The sequence below is a fragment of the Monopterus albus genome, unplaced genomic scaffold (assembly GCF_001952655.1).
Source record: "Monopterus albus unplaced genomic scaffold, M_albus_1.0 scaffold2.1, whole genome shotgun sequence".
NCBI classification, from domain to species: Eukaryota; Metazoa; Chordata; class Actinopteri; order Synbranchiformes; family Synbranchidae; genus Monopterus; species Monopterus albus.
The window spans coordinates 4,693,889-4,711,431 of record NW_018127882.1 but is presented as its reverse complement, the minus strand read 5'-3'; the positions used below and the strand labels follow the sequence as shown (position 1 = coordinate 4,711,431).

Genomic DNA, 17,543 nt, shown 5'->3' with positions numbered 1-17,543 from the left:
TCACTTATTCCTTTTAACAGGAAAGAAAAGTAGGAAAACACATTTCTGCTACTTTTTTTCCTTATGGAAAACTGAAATTTCTTCAAAAAATGATAAAAACAAACAAACCTCACATCAGTTTTTGGTTGAGCTGGTCACAGCTGGTAGATGTATGCTAGCTGTGACAGACATTACTGCTGGACTTAAAGGTTGGGAACCACTGTATTAAACCTTTTCAAGCAAAAACAAAGCCAAGCCATGGTTAAACTGTATATAGTAGTATTAGCAGGTGTAGATGTACTAAAGCACTCCACTGATGAATGGGGAGGAAACACAGCAGCAAGGATTTTATTTTTTACGTATTCTGCCTGTGAGCTTGAGCACCAGAGTCGATCTTGCCGAGTCCTCTCTCTTCCTGCCGTGTTCTGCCTTCTCCCTCCACGAAACATCTCCCATATTTAACTCTCTTTGCATCTTTGCTGTGAGTTATTCCTGCAGTGCGCCCAAGGCCGAGGCCACTGTAGCCGTCTGCAGCAGGCTTGTTATCGCAGAGAACGCGTCTGTGTGTTTTTGATAGTGTGCACACTTTAATGTGGCTTCAGAATTAATTTTGTTGTGGTCACAGATCAGTTGAGGGGAACGGCATCTACACAAACAAAAATGGGAGTTGCTGTTTAAATGATTTAGCAGATAGTGGGAGTTTGTAATAGTGATTGTGTTCTTGTGCAAGACAGTTTGTGCTGGTGAAATATAGTCCTGTAGAAATTCTAGTTTGTCAACAGCATCGTATCAGACTGTAAAATCTGCCCGAGATGATTCATTATAAGACTCAGTCGCAGTCCCTCCTTAATCTTCTGAGAAAAATTAACTCCAAAAATATTGGATGAGAAGAAAATAAACTGAGATGCTGGCATGGTTGGCAGCTCAGATTATTTTTGTGAAGTAGCTCGAGACTGATTTTAAACAATTAAATAACTGTTCTTTTCATTATTGATTAATCTGAAGATTTTATTAACTAATGGTTTGGTCAGAAGTAAGAACATTGAATTTGTCACCTAACAAACAGTCAAATGTTCAATTTGTTATGTGAAAATAAGCAAATATTCACATTTGAAAAGCTGGAACTTGTAGGAAAAAAGCCAAACAAATAACTGATGATTAAAGTTGTTAATGATGAATTTTCTCTGTCCTCATCAATTAAATCATTTCAGCTCTAGATCAATCCATGTTTACGGTCTTTACACTTGGATGAGATGAGGAGAGACTCCTCGCTGGGGGATGCTGTAAAGTGTGTGGCAGTCTTTTTTTTTTCTATGTAGGAAAATCTGTGATTACTGAATATTTGTTGGGGAAAAATCTTTAAAATGGGTCAATCTCCAGTGAGAAGACCTAATCTAGAACAAGTTTTAGCAGGCTTTCTTTGTGGAAAGTAATTTTAAGGCAGTTTGATGTATCTGATCACTAAGACGTCTCGCATCTGGCTGATATTTGGCAAAAGATGGGTTGTTTGTGCTGAATTTCTGTGAAACAGTTTGAAAGCAGGGATGGTTGAACTTTAGTTTGCAGCTGTAACCATGTGCAGACTGTCATGTGACCGAGCTGAGCTGCTGTTGTATGTACAGGATGCCTCCTGTTTTACTTCCTGTCGCCACGACATGATCAGATCTGAATGCTCTGATCAGTCTATTACACTGCATTACATATACAGATACAGTACTATACCACTGAAGGAACTGCTCTTCATGTTCACTTCATTTAGTATCAACACTGTGATTATATATATTTCATTTGATTTACATCATTCTTTCTACTTGATCAGTGTGTCTGGTAAATAAATGATATTGTCTTATTTGTCTCTGAAAAGAAATGTTCTTTCAGTAGGAGTGATTGTTTCAGTTTATCCACTGGTATATTTGTGTCCCTTGATTGTTAGTCACATGAATTGTTTTCTCCATAGATTAAAACAATAGCATTAGATGGGTAACGGGATGGAAGAAGAATCGCGCCAGCTGAAAGATGCAATGTTCACTAATGCAATTTGTTCTTTTTGTCCCACATTAGCAGTGTGGCTACCAGTGGTGAAGTATTCAGGTCTTCAGCAAAACCACTGATACCACTCTAAAAATACTGTCACTGCACTGAAAATGCTTTGCTGTAAATAAGTGTGTAGATATAGTCGTAATAAATAAGTAGCCCCTGTTACTGATGTACCGTTATATCACTACTGTAGCTTATTACATTTTAAACTATTTCTCAGTTAACCGATTCATTTATTTGTAAAAAATTCATTTCAAATTCCCATTTTCTGTAAGCCTCTCCTGGAATTGCCACTTTAACATGGTGGAGAGGTTTGTGTGATCTCAGGAGCTGTGTTGTCTGGGGCATTAGCCCCTGGTAAGGTCTACCAAGGCAAATTGGTTCCAGGGGAAGGGCCACACTAAGATCGATTCAAAAACACTGATGAAAATGGTCACTTCTTGTTGCGCTACCTTGCCCAGATTAGGAAAATTGGGGCACCCTGCTGCAGCCAAACCTGGGAGGAGAGCTTGCTGGCAAGCAGCTGGCGGCTGGTCCTTGGCCCATGAAGTCTGGTCAGGCATAGCCCTGTAGATCCACCACCTGCAGGTAAAGGAATCGGGATGGGGTGCAATGTATGTTGGGTGGCAGGCTAGGTCAGGTACCTGGGCATGTTGATCCCTGGCTGCATAGGCTAGCTCTAGGAATGTGGAATGTCCCCTCTCTGGTGGGGAAGGAGATGGGGCCTGTGCAAGAGATGGAGTGATACCAACTAGATATATTTGGGCTTATTTCCACAGATGGTTCTAGCTCTGGGACCAAACTTTTGGAGAGAGGGGCCCTCTCTGGTGGGGAAGGAGATGGGGCAATACAAACTAGATATATTTGGGCTTACTTCCACAGATAGTTCTGGCTCTGGGACCAAACCTTTGGAGAGAGGGATTGGACTCCATCCTTTTCCAGAGTTTCCCAGGTTGAGAGGTGCCAGGGAGGTGTGGTGATACTCACAAATCCCAGGATGAGCGCTGCTGTGTTGGAGTTCTCCCTGTGGAAATTCACTGGGAAGAAAGCCCCAACTGTTGTTTGTGTCTATGTGCTGAACAATAGTTCGGAGTATGTAGCCCTCTCGGAGACCCTGGGTGGGGTCCCCGAAAGAGCACCACCTTGGTACTCTATAGTTATTTTGGAGGACATGGACGATGATGGAGAAACCTGAAAGGGGGTGATTGGGAGGAACAGCCTGCCCAATCTGTTCCCGAATGGTGCTTTGTTATTGAACTTCTGTGCTAGTCATGGATTAGCCTTAATAAACACCATGTTTGAGCATTGGATTGTTCATAAGTGGACTTGGTTCCAGAACACCTTAGGCCTTAGATCAACTTTGTTGTTGTATCATTGGATTTAAGTCCTTATGTCTTGGACTCCTGGGCAAAGAAAGGAGCAGAACTGTCATCTGATCGCTACCTGGTGGTAAGTTGGAGGGTGGGGGGAGACTGCTGGATAGGCCTAGCAAACCCAAATGTGTAGTGAGGGTATGCTGGGAATGCCTGGCTGAAGCCCCCTGCCCAGGAGGTCTTCGACCTACACCTTTCAGAAGAATTTCTCACACGTCCCAAGGGAGGCTGGAGATATGGAATCCAAATGGGCCATGTTCAAATCCTCCATTGTAAAGGAAGCTGTTCTGAGTTGTGGCCAAGAAGTCGGTGGTGCCTGTCGTGGCGGCAACCTGAGAACCTGCTGGTGGACACCAGCAGTGAAGGATGCCTACAGGACTTGGTTGGCTCAGGGGTCTTCCAAAGCAGTTGATGAGTACTGGCAGATCAAAAGCATGGCAGCTCGGATGGTTGCAGGTGCAAAAACTGGGGTGTGGGAGGAGTGTGAGGCTATGGAGAAGGACTTTTGGTTGGCCTCAAGGAAGTTCTGGCAAACTGTCCGGCGACTCAAAGGGAAAGCAGGGCTTGGCCCAGACTGTGTTTGGCAGGGGAGGAGAATTGCTGACTTGGAGTGGGGATGTTGTCAGGTGGTAGATGGAGCACTTTGAGGAACTCCTCAACCTGTCTAACATGTCCTCCAAGGAGGAGGGAGAGGTAGAAGACTCAGGAAAAACCTCACCCATATCTCTGGTAGAGGTCACTGATGTAGTCAAATAACTCCTCAGTTGCAAGGCACCAGGAGTGGATGAGATTCACCCTGAGATGCTGAAGGCTCTGGACATTGCTGGGCTGTCTTGGTTCAGTGTCACATGGAAGACTGGGACAGTGCCTGTGGACTGGCAGACTGAAGTGGTTGTTCCCATTTTTAAAAAAAGGGGACCAGAGAATGTGCTCCAATTATTGGGGTATCACACTACTCAGCCTCCCTGGGGAAGCCTATGCCAGGGTGCTGGAAAGGAGGCTCTGAACAATTGTCGAACCTCAGATTCAGGAGGAACCATGCGAATTCTGTCCAGGTCAAGGAACAATGGACCAACTCTTTACCCTTGCAAGGTTACTGGAGGGATCCTGGGAGTTTGCCCACCCAGTCTAGACATGTTTTGTGGCCTACAACTGGGTCCCTTGTGGTGGGATACTTTGGAAGTACTGGGCACCAGGGCCGTCGTTATGAGCCATCCGGTCCCTGTATAACTTGAGTGAGAGATGTCTGTATACTCTGCAAGAGGTCAAATGTTGTCAGTTGGTGTCAGCCTTCATCAGGGCTGTCCCTTGTCACTGATTCTGTTTGTGATTTCCATAAACAGGATCTCAAGGCGCAGCCAGGGGGAGGAAAGTGTCTGGTTTGGGGACCTCGGAACTGCATCTTTGCTATTTGCCAATGATGTGGTTTTGTTGGCTTCATCAGACTGTGACCTCCCATGGTGCTCTGCCAGAAAATGCTGGACTGCTCCCTCTGGGTTGGGAGTGAGTTGCTGCCCCAAGTGAAGGAGTTTAAGTATCTTGAGGTTTTATTTACAAGTGAGGGTAAAATTGAGCATGAGACTGACAGGCAGGTAGGGGCAGCATCAGCAATAAAGTGGACATTGTACCAGACTGTTGTGGTGAAGAAGGAGCTGAGCAGAAAGGCAAAGATCTCAATTTACCAGCCAGTCTACGCTCCAACCCTCATCTATGGTCATGAGCTGTGGGTAGTGACCAAAAAAATAACATCATGAATACAAGTGGCTGAAATGAGTTTCCTTCATAGGATGGTTGGACTTGTGAATACAAGTGGGGTGTGGAGATCAGACATCCGGAAGGGACTTGGAGTAGAACTGATGCTCCTTCACACTGAAAGAAGCCAGTTGAGGTGGTTCGGGCCTCTTATTAGGATTCTTCCAGGATGTATCCCTTTGGAGGTCTTCGGGTCATGTCCAACTGGTAGGAGACTCCAGGGCAGACCCAGAACACGCTGGAGAGATTGTATCTCATCTGGCCTGGGAACGCCTCGGAATCCTGCCAGAGGAGCTGGAACATGTTGCTGGGGAGAGGAACGTCTGGACTAGCTTGGCTGAACCTGCTGCCATCGTGACCCGACCCCCGATAAGATAATGAATGGATGGATTTTCTGTAAGACTCAAACTAAAAAAAGAAGAGTAGGTCTATTCTTTGGAAATAGTAGTGTGACAAAGTAAACCCAACTAATGATGTCTCCTCTCTCCCGTAGTGTGTCCCCTCTCTCGCTCCCTGTACCTTTCTGCAGGTAGCCCTGGTTCTGGAGCCTTACGTTTCTGATGAGCAGTTACCGGCCACACCAACCAGCTCACTGCTTGCTTGTCGTTTTGAGGCTTTTCTCTCTCTCCTCTGTCCACTCACCCCAACTGGTCGAGGTAGAAGGTCATCCACCAAGAGCTGGGGTCTGTTGCTGAGGAAAATTGAGGTGTAATGAAAAGCCTGGAAACGGCTAATAAATAGACCTTGATTTAAAATGATTTTGTCCATCGTATAGATATAACATTTAAAACCCATTAGTTGATATTTTTTTCATGAAGTAGTTTAGAACAAAATGTAAACCTGCAAAAACAATACTTTTATTCAAATTCTATTTACAGCATTGTCACAGAAATCAATCAAGTGTATATATAACTAACTTCTAAGAATCATTTTTCAAGTTGTAAAAAAATACCCAAATATTTTGATAGAACACATTATGAAATGGTAAATGGTAAATGGACTGTATTTATATAGCGCTTTCTCACAGTGTGTTACACTGGCCAAAGCGCTTTACAGGAGATCATACACCATTCACCCATTCACACACACATTCACACACCGATGACGAGAGCATACATAATGACGAAACGAAATGAAAAGGAGGAAAATGTTTAAATGCTTCATCTCCATCCTAAATGGACATTCTTACAACATTCATGGCAAAACGGTTGATAGAAATTGTGCTGCTTGTTCAACAGTGCAAACAAACTGCATGGAGACCACCACCTTGCTACAGTATTACCTTACATTGTGTTCATATGACCAGTTGTCCACTCTCTTACAATGAAGAGCTGTTTATTAAACACCATACCTCCATCTGCAGAGTCCCTGAGAACCAGGAATAAAACAAGTTTCAGTATTTTTCCGTCACTTCTCAGCATCATTCGTCCACTGTCAGCTCTTGCAGCTGCTCCTGCACCACCTCCAGCTGCTCTGTCTGTTTCTCCTCGTCTGGCTCGGACTCCTGCTCCTCTGCCTCCTGGTTCGTCTGCTCCTCTGATGCTTCATCCTGGAGTTCTTCCTCCGCCTTTGGCTCTTCTCGTCCACTTTCCAGAGTCTCTGAGCTCTCGAAACAGCCTGAATCTCTCGGCTCCTTGGCGTCGGATTTGTCCACCTCTTCCTCTGGCTCTGACTCTTCTTCAGCTACATGGAGCAAAAAGATTTGTATTTTAATAGAGAATGTCCCAATGTGATATTTTGTTTTATTAGCACACGACTCTGAAAGGTCCTTTCATTCCTGCCTTTAGAGAAAACCCATCTGCTACCGAGGGAAATTCTTGACTTGCTCCACTATTTTCCACCAGCTAATTAATAACTGTCTGTCTGAGATGGATACTTCATTGAGCCCGAGGGAAATTCAGGTATCCAGGTCGGCTGTTTGTTGCTGAGCAGGTGATGTACAGTAGGTGTTTAGAGCTGCGTGTGGAAACAGCCGCCTGGTGTGGCTGAAAACAGCATTATGAGAGTCATAATGGGCTGGCAGCTGAACAACTGACCGACAGTCACTATAAAGCTGTGGAGCTGCAGATTTATGTTGAAATACTCTGGAGGTTCATCACTTGAGCCTTTCACATTGTTTTCACAAAAACTAGTTGAGCAAGTTGGGTTGTTTTGGCCGCCCAAATGTTTTTGGGGCATGTTGACTCACTGTAGCACCATCTCCACTAAAAGTTGACAAAATTCTGCAGTGCAGTCGCAGCAAGTTTAGAATAAAGAGTTCATCTTATTATATTTATCCATTATATTGGATTTAAATTAGCTCCAACTCTAAAAGTAATTAAGATGCATTATATACTTCATTAAAAAAAGGGAAAGATCCCTGAGCATAATAGTAGAATAATATTAACAGATAATATTTAATGTACCTGAGGTCAATGTAATTTTTAACATTTCATTTTCTTTATAAGAAAATTTCAGATTCTCTTTCCTGTTGCAATGTATCATGTCCTATAACTTTCTCTTGGTCCTGATACTGATCTCAGCAGCTACGCTCCCAGTCTCCCCTAATTAACACGATGAATTGTATTGGTGCAGCTAACTGTAATTGAAAGTTAATTGAAATCCATAAACTGCTGTTGCTGCAGGACAGGTGTTAAAATCATTCTGAATGATTTGTCTGGAGGGGAGATGAGCCAAGATCTAAGCATAACTGCTGTGGGTGTGATGCTGTGGAACTGGGCCAGAAAATGTAGCTGAAAAATATGCCGATAGCTTGAGCATTTCCCTAAACACATATTTTACACGTATGTACTGATGAGCAATTGTCCCTAACTGACTTTTTTGGAATTTTTTCTTTTCCGCCAGCAGGGTAGAATCATTACGACAGGCTGTTGCAGCTTTACACTGTGTGAACTTACAGTCTCTGAGCAGTTCGGCGGCATTCAGGATCTTGGAGCGCTGCTCAGGATCAGTGATGTTCAGCTCATTGAGGTGAGACTCCTTCAGTATTGCAAAGTCCTCCAGGCTCTGGAACCCGTGCATGGACAGCAAAGAATTCAACTCCTAAAAAAAAACAACAAGAAAATGTACAGGAACATAAATTGAACAATTATGATACAGACAATGAAGCACTAAGTTCAGCTGCACCACCGACTTCTTGGCCACAACTCAGAACAGCTTCCTTTACAAGTGTCGTCAGTGGTTCTTACCGTCAGGCCCATGCTGTCCAGCACCTCCTCCAGGGTTCTGGGTTTGGATTTGCTGCGGCGGTTGCTGTTGCAGTTTCTCCTCCTGGCTGGGGGGCTCTCGTCAGGCAGGAGGTTGACGTAGATGAACTTAAAGGAGCCCACTTTGTTGTTGAGTTTCCCTGTCCAGGTCCCCACAGGAGGCTTCTCAATAATGTGGATGATGTCTCCTTTCTGAGAGAGATGATGCATGAATACCAGGCTTAGATCAAGGGCACAGATGAAAGGATGAACAAAACAGGGGCCTTGAGAACAAGAATCCTTAGGTGATTTACAGTATTCATCTTGGGTTTAAAATGTACAATAACTGATCTAACTGCTGACTGCTTGATCCAGTTACTGCTGACAAACTCAAAATATGGTAACTTTCACCTTGACAGAAGCATAACAAAGGAAGTGAGGTGTAAATGAGTAACTGCCTGAATGGCTCCAAATATTTCAATATTCTTAGTTTTCTAATAGTGCGCCATTGTATAACTGGCACTAACACAGTCACTAATGCAGTCATGTTATTGTGTCAGACACACAGTGGGTAATGTGTTCTTCATGAAGAATAAAGAAAACTGCTTGTTTCACAGGGTTAGCGAGCTCCCTGGAGGGCGACAGCAGGCGAAGCAAGGACCAACACGGCCAGAGAGACTCACTTGGAGTTTCAGTGACTCCACATCGTACGGGCTGGGAGTGAAGTCAGTGTGGACCAGAGCTCGGCCACAGAACGGCCCGTTGTAAGCGATGCCGTTCTCCTCCAGTCTCATGCTGTCCCTCTGGCAGTACCCGCTGTCCAAGCTCTGTCTGTCGCTACCTGAAGAGGACACAGAGTGTGAAGAGGGGTCAGATTCATCCTTAGCCTTCAGATCATTATGGTTTACATCAGGGGTTTTCAAAGTCTGAGTTTTCAACACAGTACAGTATAGAGGAGCATGTCTTGAGGTCTTGTTTTTCTCACTACTGGATTAATGATTTTGTCACTCCTGTTATTTCTGTCTTACTTCGGTTTGGGCCATAATCATGCTCTAAGTTTTGAGACTACAGTTCCCATATTTAGATCCATAAAGTTGACATGGCATATGTGCACCATTAAAAAATATGCTGATTTAGCTATAACCAGCTTCTATTTACAATGTACTCCCACAAACTATCACTGGATTATTTTGATTCAGAAGTAAACTTGATTTTTCAGGAAGGTTCTGGAGCTATGAAGAGCTGTGAATGATACCCCCAGACAATGTAAGCTGCACCGAATCTTAAAATGTGTGTGCCATGTCTGTGTGTTCACATTTGACTGAGTTACCTCCAAGAAGGAAAAGCTTAGACACAAATTGCACATTTCTCCCCATCCACTCTCTGATGGCCCTCTCCAGGTTTCTCCTTCCACTTTCCCTCACAGTGTGAAAGCCTCAGGTTTACAGGAGACACAGAGTTGCACTTACTGCCAGAGAGCTGGCATCTGATGAGGCTGGGCATGGTGTCCTCCGAGCCCGAGGAGCACACAGACGTCCTCTGTCCTGCGATCAGATCTGGAATCCAATCAGAAGAGACGGGAGACAGCTCCTCACTGCTCTCCCCCTGGTGAAGACGGCAGTGCAGGTCAGAAGTCAGGTTAGTTTTTTTTTTTTCTCATTCCACACAACTCTTTCATGCCAGGTTTTATGAGCTGTGATGGTGCAACAATTTTATATACTGTTTTATTTAAAGAGCCAATGGCATGCTCTTTTCCAGCCATTTAATATTTAATCCTGGGTACCTCTACATTAGCTTCCAAGTAGCCTGTTATTATTTCAGATCAATAAAACCCAACAGCCTCTTCCTGAAAACGAGAAGAAAGTTTGCAAATGTGAACAACTCTTGTTGCCGGTGTTGCGTCAAAATCGGTTTACTCATCGAGATGCATTTCCCCTGACATTATGCTAACCACAAACACTACATGAAACCGAGTTCTGAAGAGGGGAAACCCATCTTGACACAAAACCGGTCAGGACGCCAGGACAACATATAAGCAAACAGTGACGAACTATGTTTTCGACAAAGATAATACCTCAAATCCTACCTGACATGTTCGAGGCAGAATATGAAAGCAGGCAGCAAGACGAACTGCAACGACATTAATTTACATATCTATGGAGGAGAAATTCAAACAGTATATGAACCAATGAAAACAGACGTGTAACACCCTAAACAAAGTGGGTAGTCGAGAAACTCCATACTTTAACTGGTATAATGCAGACATAGTAACTTCTCCAGCCTTACAACAATTCTCTACAGAAACAAGGCATTAACAGACATGCAATGTGCGTTTTTTTTTTTTTTTTTTTTAAACTTATCGTTTTGTCTCACTGAGGAGTGGAAACTTCAAGGTCAGTAAATCCAACTGGTGATCACAGTCTTCCCCTACAAATCCCTCATGTTACAGGTGACCACATACAATCCCAACAGGTAGCCTTGCACTGACAATAACATCATGGGTCGCTAGAATCCTCTCTCCACCCTGCATCATATCACACGTGGCAGACAAAACAAAAAAGTACTATGCTCCAGAGGAATCCAGCTTTGATGAGCTAATCTTTCACCACCCAGGGTGCTTCACAGGCCGGCTGCTTGTAGGTTTCCAGCTGCTCCATTCACACCTCGTTAGACTCGTCGGGTAAAACAGCGAGTCCCTGTACAGGAACATTCCTGGACATGCAGTAACTTTGGGCCCTGTATTTTTCTCCACATCCTCTGGTCACAGTGCAGCAGCAGAAGGTAAAATATATCCACAAAACCGCATGCAGTTGAAAAATTCCACCTTTAAAATGGCACCGGTGGATGTCAGGCAATCTCAAATGAACACACACAGCCAGGAGAATATGACCTTTCAAGGAAATCCGTGAACTACTGCATAAGGCTCTACATAGTTAGGGGGAGAAAAGGTCTCACCAGCGAGAGTTCACAAGACTTGTATAAACCAGGATGCTTCTGCATAGAAGTACAGCGTCATAGGTACACCTCGTTTTATTGAGCTTTCAGTCAGAAAACAGAAAAGCATGCCACGGGCTCTTTAATCCAAGACAATGCACCAGTTGTCATCTTGTGTTCTGTGTGAAAGAGCTTGGTGATTGTAGTCATCACACAGATGTAGTGAAGTAAAATGTCTGACTTGTAGTTGAGTAGAAGTATAAAGTGGTATGAAATGTAAATTACAAGTGCCTACAATTAGTACTTAGATACTATACTTGAGTAAATGTACTTTCACTTATCTTTTAAACAATGCAACACAAACATTTGTCCACTAGATGGAGACAACTTTAATATTTTGTAACTATTCTGTTTCAGGAGCAGAAATGTCTTTACAGATGTCAAGCGGTGTTTGTGTATCAGCAGCTACGTACAATAAATACTATTTACAGTTGGTATGAATTGTTCTGTGATCTTCATGTGTTAGTCAGGTTATTGTAACGTTAATTAAAGAGTCTTTACCCCCTCCTCAGCCAGAGCCTTCTGCACCATCTTGGATGTTTTGCGGGTCATGGTGCGTGAGATGACATTGCGCCACTTTTTGCCCAGTTTGCTGCCACTTTTCACCGTTTGCTCTTCTGTTATGTTCTCTGCCACCTGAGACGAGAGTAAAAAAAAATAAATCATGCGACACAAATGTTAGGAAATGAGAGGATGTGTGGTACAGCCTTGTTTAAATTAAGCACATTTTGTGAGTATCTTTAAAAATGACTAACTATGCCAGTGACATACATCAACTTTCATAGTGTCACTGTCAAGTGTTCTTCTCATAAACTAGAAAACTCAGGTTCAGGTTCGAGTTTGGTTTAGTGAAGGGTTGCAATTAGCTCTGACGGTTAAGTGTTAGGGTAAGAGGCTAGTGATTGCATTATGTCAGTGTGTCCTCACCAAGATAGAAGTACAAGTAATGTGTTTGCGCACACACATTTGTATAGCTATTTTTATGAGGACATTCTCTGACATAATGCATGCCCTAGCCTCTTACCCTAACACTTAACACACAACTAAACACCTAACCACAACCCTTCCCCTAACCTATACCTAATTCTAGCCTTAACCCTAAAACCAAGTCTTGGCCGTCAAACGGCCCTTTGAAGGGGTCTGAGACGGTGAGGACCAGCCAAAATGTCGCCACTCCCATGCTTTAAAATTCAAACCTTTCCTCACACTGCTGACCAAACAAATACACACATGCACACTGCTGATACCCACAAAGTCACATGCTCACACATACTCACTCCTGCACTTTAATGTGGGCAGGTGCTTGAAAGCGGAGTTTCTGAGAACAGTACCTAACAAAGTGCATCTGCTCTGGCTGGGTAGTGGAAGTTCATGGTGTTTGCTGTATTTTTATGAGGCAATTAGTTACAGCAAATGTTCTTTGACACCTTGTGTTGAGTAATTTGCAAAGGAAAGTAACATAAATACTGCAGAGCACTGTTGGATTAAGGGAAAATAGAGCATTATTGCAGAAGAATAGTTTGTCCTGACTGCATTAGACCTTTGAAACACTGAACATCATTCTGTGGTTATTGGAGGCAGCTAGTGGCGTGTTTAATGACAGGGAGTATCCACAACAGTCCACAGTAGCAAGGCGTATCAGTTGTTTGTTCACACATTCTGTAGTCAAACCCAATGTTTTCAAGCCTTTTAAGCACTTATACTTATGTTCACTTTCTGCTTCTTAGCTGAATTTTCTTTGAACTATTTTTTATTAAGCACCACAGTGAAGAGACCACAGAGTGACCACAGTGACAAACACACAACTGCTGCAGAGACTGAAATGCAACAGTTGAATTCTCAGCACGGACTTCAATGTCTGAGCTAAAATGCAGAAATAAAAATACATGGTGTAATGTTTACTGCTTCTGCAACTGTCTGCCTGACACAGAGCAGGCTCTCTGCTTGACTAGATCACACCAGAGGACATCCTGTCTGCATGCTGCTGTCAACTCAGCTCTGTGCAGTGCTTCTTGTTCTTACTTCCTCTCATTTTCTATACCTCTTTGCCACCCAACTTCCACTCACACTGCTAAGAATATTACTGGGAAGTTAAATTTCTGTGAATTCTGAGGTGTTAACTTGCATACATAACTGCATAGCAGTGTGTTAAAGCAGGAAGCAAAAACCATGCACTTCTGTAACCGTAATAACTGATAACAGTTTCTGCTTGAACTCGGTGCACTCGGGTCTTCTCTCGATGCAGCGTCATTAAGGGGCTGGATGAAACACGGTCTGACGAATGAGGAACAAAAGGATGAAATATCTAAAGGAACTGTCATTTAGGAACTTAAAACAAAGAGTTTAGAAAAATACAAGGAAATATTTTCTAAACAGTGAGGTACTGTGTGCCAGATGATGTTCCTGTGTATTTTTATGTGCCTGTTTGAGTAGAATGAGTGAGTCCAACTTACATGCTCCTCCAAAGTGAACTCCTTTTCTGACACAACAGGAGAGGTGGGTTTGTGCTTCATAAAATCCTTGAAGCTGCTGGATCTCTGCAGGGTGAGCTGTATACACACAATAATTTGCACTCATTTAAAATCATAATGACAAAGACCAAGACGAGCACATTGAAGCAACAGAACAGCAATAAAAGTTTTATTGCAAAGCAAATGGTGTAGACAAAACGAGGTCCCCCAGAAAAACATCAGGAATCTATTGATATCACTGCTGTACATGCTTGTGTTCTCATCTCTTCACATGTGAATCCACAAGGGGATTTCTAAGAAGGACCAACCGTCCATGTCTCACACAGTGATCAAAGATAAAGACGTGAATCTGGTTCATTTAGTGTCTGCGTTTTGCAGATAGTGCTGTAGCTGCTTCTGAAGAAGTTTCAGGAAAATCAGAAAGTCTGTGTAAAACAACAGCACCAATTCATGTAATTTTAAACCAATGCCACAATTAAGACAGATGTTTTTAGTATGAATCTGAAAGAGGACGTGGAATAAATCTACTGTAAGACCATTTTATTGGTCTAAAATTCTCCATTCTGAACTCTAAGTCTGGTAGAGGGGTGCACTGCATGTCAGACCGTAGTAGATACTGCCTCTCACACTTTGACACCCAAGATCTTGTCTTAAAATTTTCTCCAAGCAACAGTCAAAAACCTAACAACACTAAATTTACTATCACATAAAACAAATTAAATCAGCAAAACCTCATAATTGAGGAGATGAACTGGGGTATTTAGAGCACTTTGGCATGAAAAATGACTAAAATTATGCCATTAGCTACTAATTTGTGTTCTGTCAAACAGTAAGTAATGGCCTGACCTTTGCAGCACATTGTCTGTTAACATATCACTTGCATTAGCTGAAAATACTGTTTCCCCTATTTTCATTCTTTTGCATACTTCCCACATCTCAGTGTTTCCTATAGCTATAGTGGAATTTTTAATGCAAGTTTCTATATAGCCACATGTCATTGTGCATCCTTCTTCAATCTTTGTACCAGTAAAACCACAGGAAACGGGCAAGCCTTGAGCGATTGCTGGCAGCCAATCATTGCACACATCCAGTCAGTGTTGATGAATGATGATGTCTGTGTCTAACCTGAATAGTGCAACCACCAGTGGAGCCAAGGGAACAAATGAGCTTTTATTATGTGTTTGTGCTATTTCTCCTGCCATATCTCCTCTCTCTTAAAAGCCACAGAACTTTCAGCTGCGTCAATCCTCTTAACTCTGAAAGATGTGAAGGGGTGACTCCAAATGCAATTCTTGTCAGTGAAAATGATGTGCTAGCAGATGACTGCTGAGAACTAAGGCAATGAGATATGAAGTGACAAGGCGTGAATCTGACCACAAGCGGGGAGATGTGGATGGAAAATAAGGGCAATGGTGTTGAGTGTAGGAGGCTCACTGTCATGATGGCAGCTGGAGGTGCAGGCAGCAGAAACCACAAACCCTGCTCTGACTCAAACTACATCTGCAGCAATGATTCACCCTGCCAGAATAGAGGAACCTTCTAAAAACAGTACAAAGAATAAGCTGAGACTTCAACTAGACACCAAAAGTTTTAGACAAAAAGATCTCATTGAGCTTTAAGTTTTGTGCGCGTTTGTGTCAGGTTGTTCATCTTCACTGCAAAATTGAAACCAGACACACGAGCTGACATCCTGTGTTAAAAATATATGCCCGCAAAGACAACTGCACAGGATGGTGTAGTGCAAATATATAAAAATAAATATTAAAAAACTGTCTAACAAAGCCCTCTTCACAATCAGTCTATAATATTTATGTTTATAAAAGCTCAATTTGAATACTTAAACCATAAGCCACCTTCACCTCACAAAACAAAAAGTAAATACTCAAAAATAAACTCACCTTCTTCTTCTGCTGCTGCTGCTGCTGCTGCTGCTCCTTCTCAGAGGCATTTGAAGGTCTTCGCCTCAACATCTTCTTCCTCAGCGGTCCTCAAATCTCTCTGGACAAACAGCTGTAAGAAAGCTACACTGGCTTTAATCACTCAGGGTTTCTGTCACAGTCTGTCACTGCAAATGAAGTCGGGTAAAAAAAAAAACAGAGGAAGGCAGAACTGCACTGGGCTGCATCTGAACAAAGTGCAGAAGCTGAGAGGAAGTCACGTGGCCATACAGAAACTGTTTTTGGTGCTCAGGTTTACACACAGGCCAGTGGGTTTGTTACATGTGTTTCCCTCCTGTGAGTGCTATAAGATCTCAGTGGCTCACAACCGAACTGACACGTGAAACAATTCATGTAAATGTCATCACAACTTTGGTTTTGACTGTTAGGCTGATAGAGGTCAAAGAGAAAGCGGTTTTTCTGTGAATCCTGCCTGATGCAAGCCATGTGAAGACGGGGATCAAATCACTGAGGTCTCTAGAGCTTCTCTTGCTACAGTGTCACAGCTGTAATGATGAGCCACAATGCGTCTTGCACTCATGAAATTACAACATTTCTACTCCTACACACGTGTTCGTAAATTACAACATTTCTACTCCTACACACATATGTGTTCGCCAGAATGATGAAGTAACTTTGCTCGCAGGAAAGAGCTTTATCAAGCAGCCCGCCAGTTCTGTTTAACTGTTACTTAATAATAAATGAATAATCTTTATGTCCCAGCCAGACCATGTTTTTATGATTTCTCACCTTGTTTGTTTTGCCATCGTTCTCATATGAGCACATATGTGGCATTGCAAGTGAAGTGTGGAAGTGAAAAAAATCCAGAGATGACATGTTTAGAAACTCAGTAACAGCTTTGCAGCTGCAGCAGAGGCCTGTTGCAGCTTCAGGGGCCCGTAAAAACATCACAAACTAGTGATCAGAGAGAAAATGGTTTCTGGGACAAAGGGTTTGACAGGCCAGACACATACTGGCACTGTAAGATCGTCCGGCACAGACATTTAAGAGGACAACTTGAGTGACTCAAATGTCTTTGAATGTATATTCAGCCAGCAGGACAAGGCAAAGATTGGTGCCAAAGCAGAGAGGGAAGTACAGTTTAAGTAAAGTTTAGCTTGTTATTTTGGTGGGGCAGCAAACCACATGATAGGATCATGCCCTATTTTAGTTTCCCGTCACTCAACTAAAAGTTGGCAACAGTCTGATCTGTTAAAGGGACAAGATGATATACAAAAAAGTGGATTTTCATTGTACAATACCTGTAACCTAAGCAGTGGAAGAAATATTAACATCCTTTAATCAAGGAAAAGTACAAATATGATGTTTTAAAAATATCAAAGCAACCTCATTACAAGTAAAAGAAAAGAAAATGTTACATACAAAATTAACAGGATATTAAACAACTCATCATGCACAATATTATTAGAATGTACACTCACCAGCCACTTTATTAGGCACACCTGTACAACTGTATGCACTCCGATGCAACACTTCCACCTTAACATCTGTGTTTCTGAAGCTCAAATGGTTTCAGTTTTTGGTGAAATGGTCAAAAATATATATTCAGTTATATTTTTATTATTGAAGCTGTAGTTAAAGGTGGTGTTGTACTGGAGGACATTATAGTCAAAGGTGTTCCTAATATTCTGACCCTCTCATCTACTGTATGTACGTAGCAGGGGAGGACATAAATATAGAGAAACCAATTGTGTTTGTCGTTTTTCATCACTACTAGGAGGATCCTGATAACTGGAGACGACTATGATGCTTAACAGCGACTACAGAGGTAACAACAGAAGAGACTTTTTTCAT

The 17,543-nt window shown here is 42.6% G+C and overlaps 1 protein-coding gene across 2 annotated transcripts; it reads right to left on the bottom strand.

Moving 5' to 3' along the window:
* Nucleotides 1–6,181: 6,181 nt before the first annotated feature.
* On the bottom strand, nucleotides 6,182–16,286 carry sash3 (SAM and SH3 domain containing 3). 2 transcript variants are annotated; one of them, XM_020590503.1, is made up of 9 exons: nucleotides 15,690–16,286; nucleotides 15,328–15,330; nucleotides 13,774–13,869; nucleotides 11,822–11,956; nucleotides 9,796–9,931; nucleotides 9,010–9,167; nucleotides 8,330–8,539; nucleotides 8,039–8,183; nucleotides 6,182–6,824 (listed from the first exon to the last, which is right to left on the bottom strand). In XM_020590503.1, the coding sequence occupies exons 1-9, from the start codon at nucleotides 15,759–15,761 to the stop codon at nucleotides 6,562–6,564; spliced, it is 1,218 nt and encodes a 405-aa protein (XP_020446159.1). In that variant the 5' UTR covers nucleotides 15,762–16,286; the 3' UTR covers nucleotides 6,182–6,561. The 2 variants fall into 2 exon arrangements, with proteins under 2 accessions (XP_020446159.1, XP_020446167.1); XM_020590511.1 differs by lacking the exon at nucleotides 15,328–15,330.
* Between the last annotated feature and the right edge of the window lie 1,257 nt (nucleotides 16,287–17,543).

Coding starts and splice junctions, on each gene's coding strand:
- sash3 (XM_020590503.1), bottom strand. CDS start 15,761: ATGTTGAGGCGAAGACCTTCAAATGCCTCTGAGAAGGAGCAGCAGCAG. Junction 9,168..9,795: donor CAGATGCCAGCTCTCTGGCA/GTAAGTGCAACT, acceptor TGTCCTCTTCAG/GTAGCGACAGACAGAGCTTG. Junction 8,184..8,329: donor TGGACAGCATGGGCCTGACG/GTAAGAACCACT, acceptor GTTTTTTTTTAG/GAGTTGAATTCTTTGCTGTC.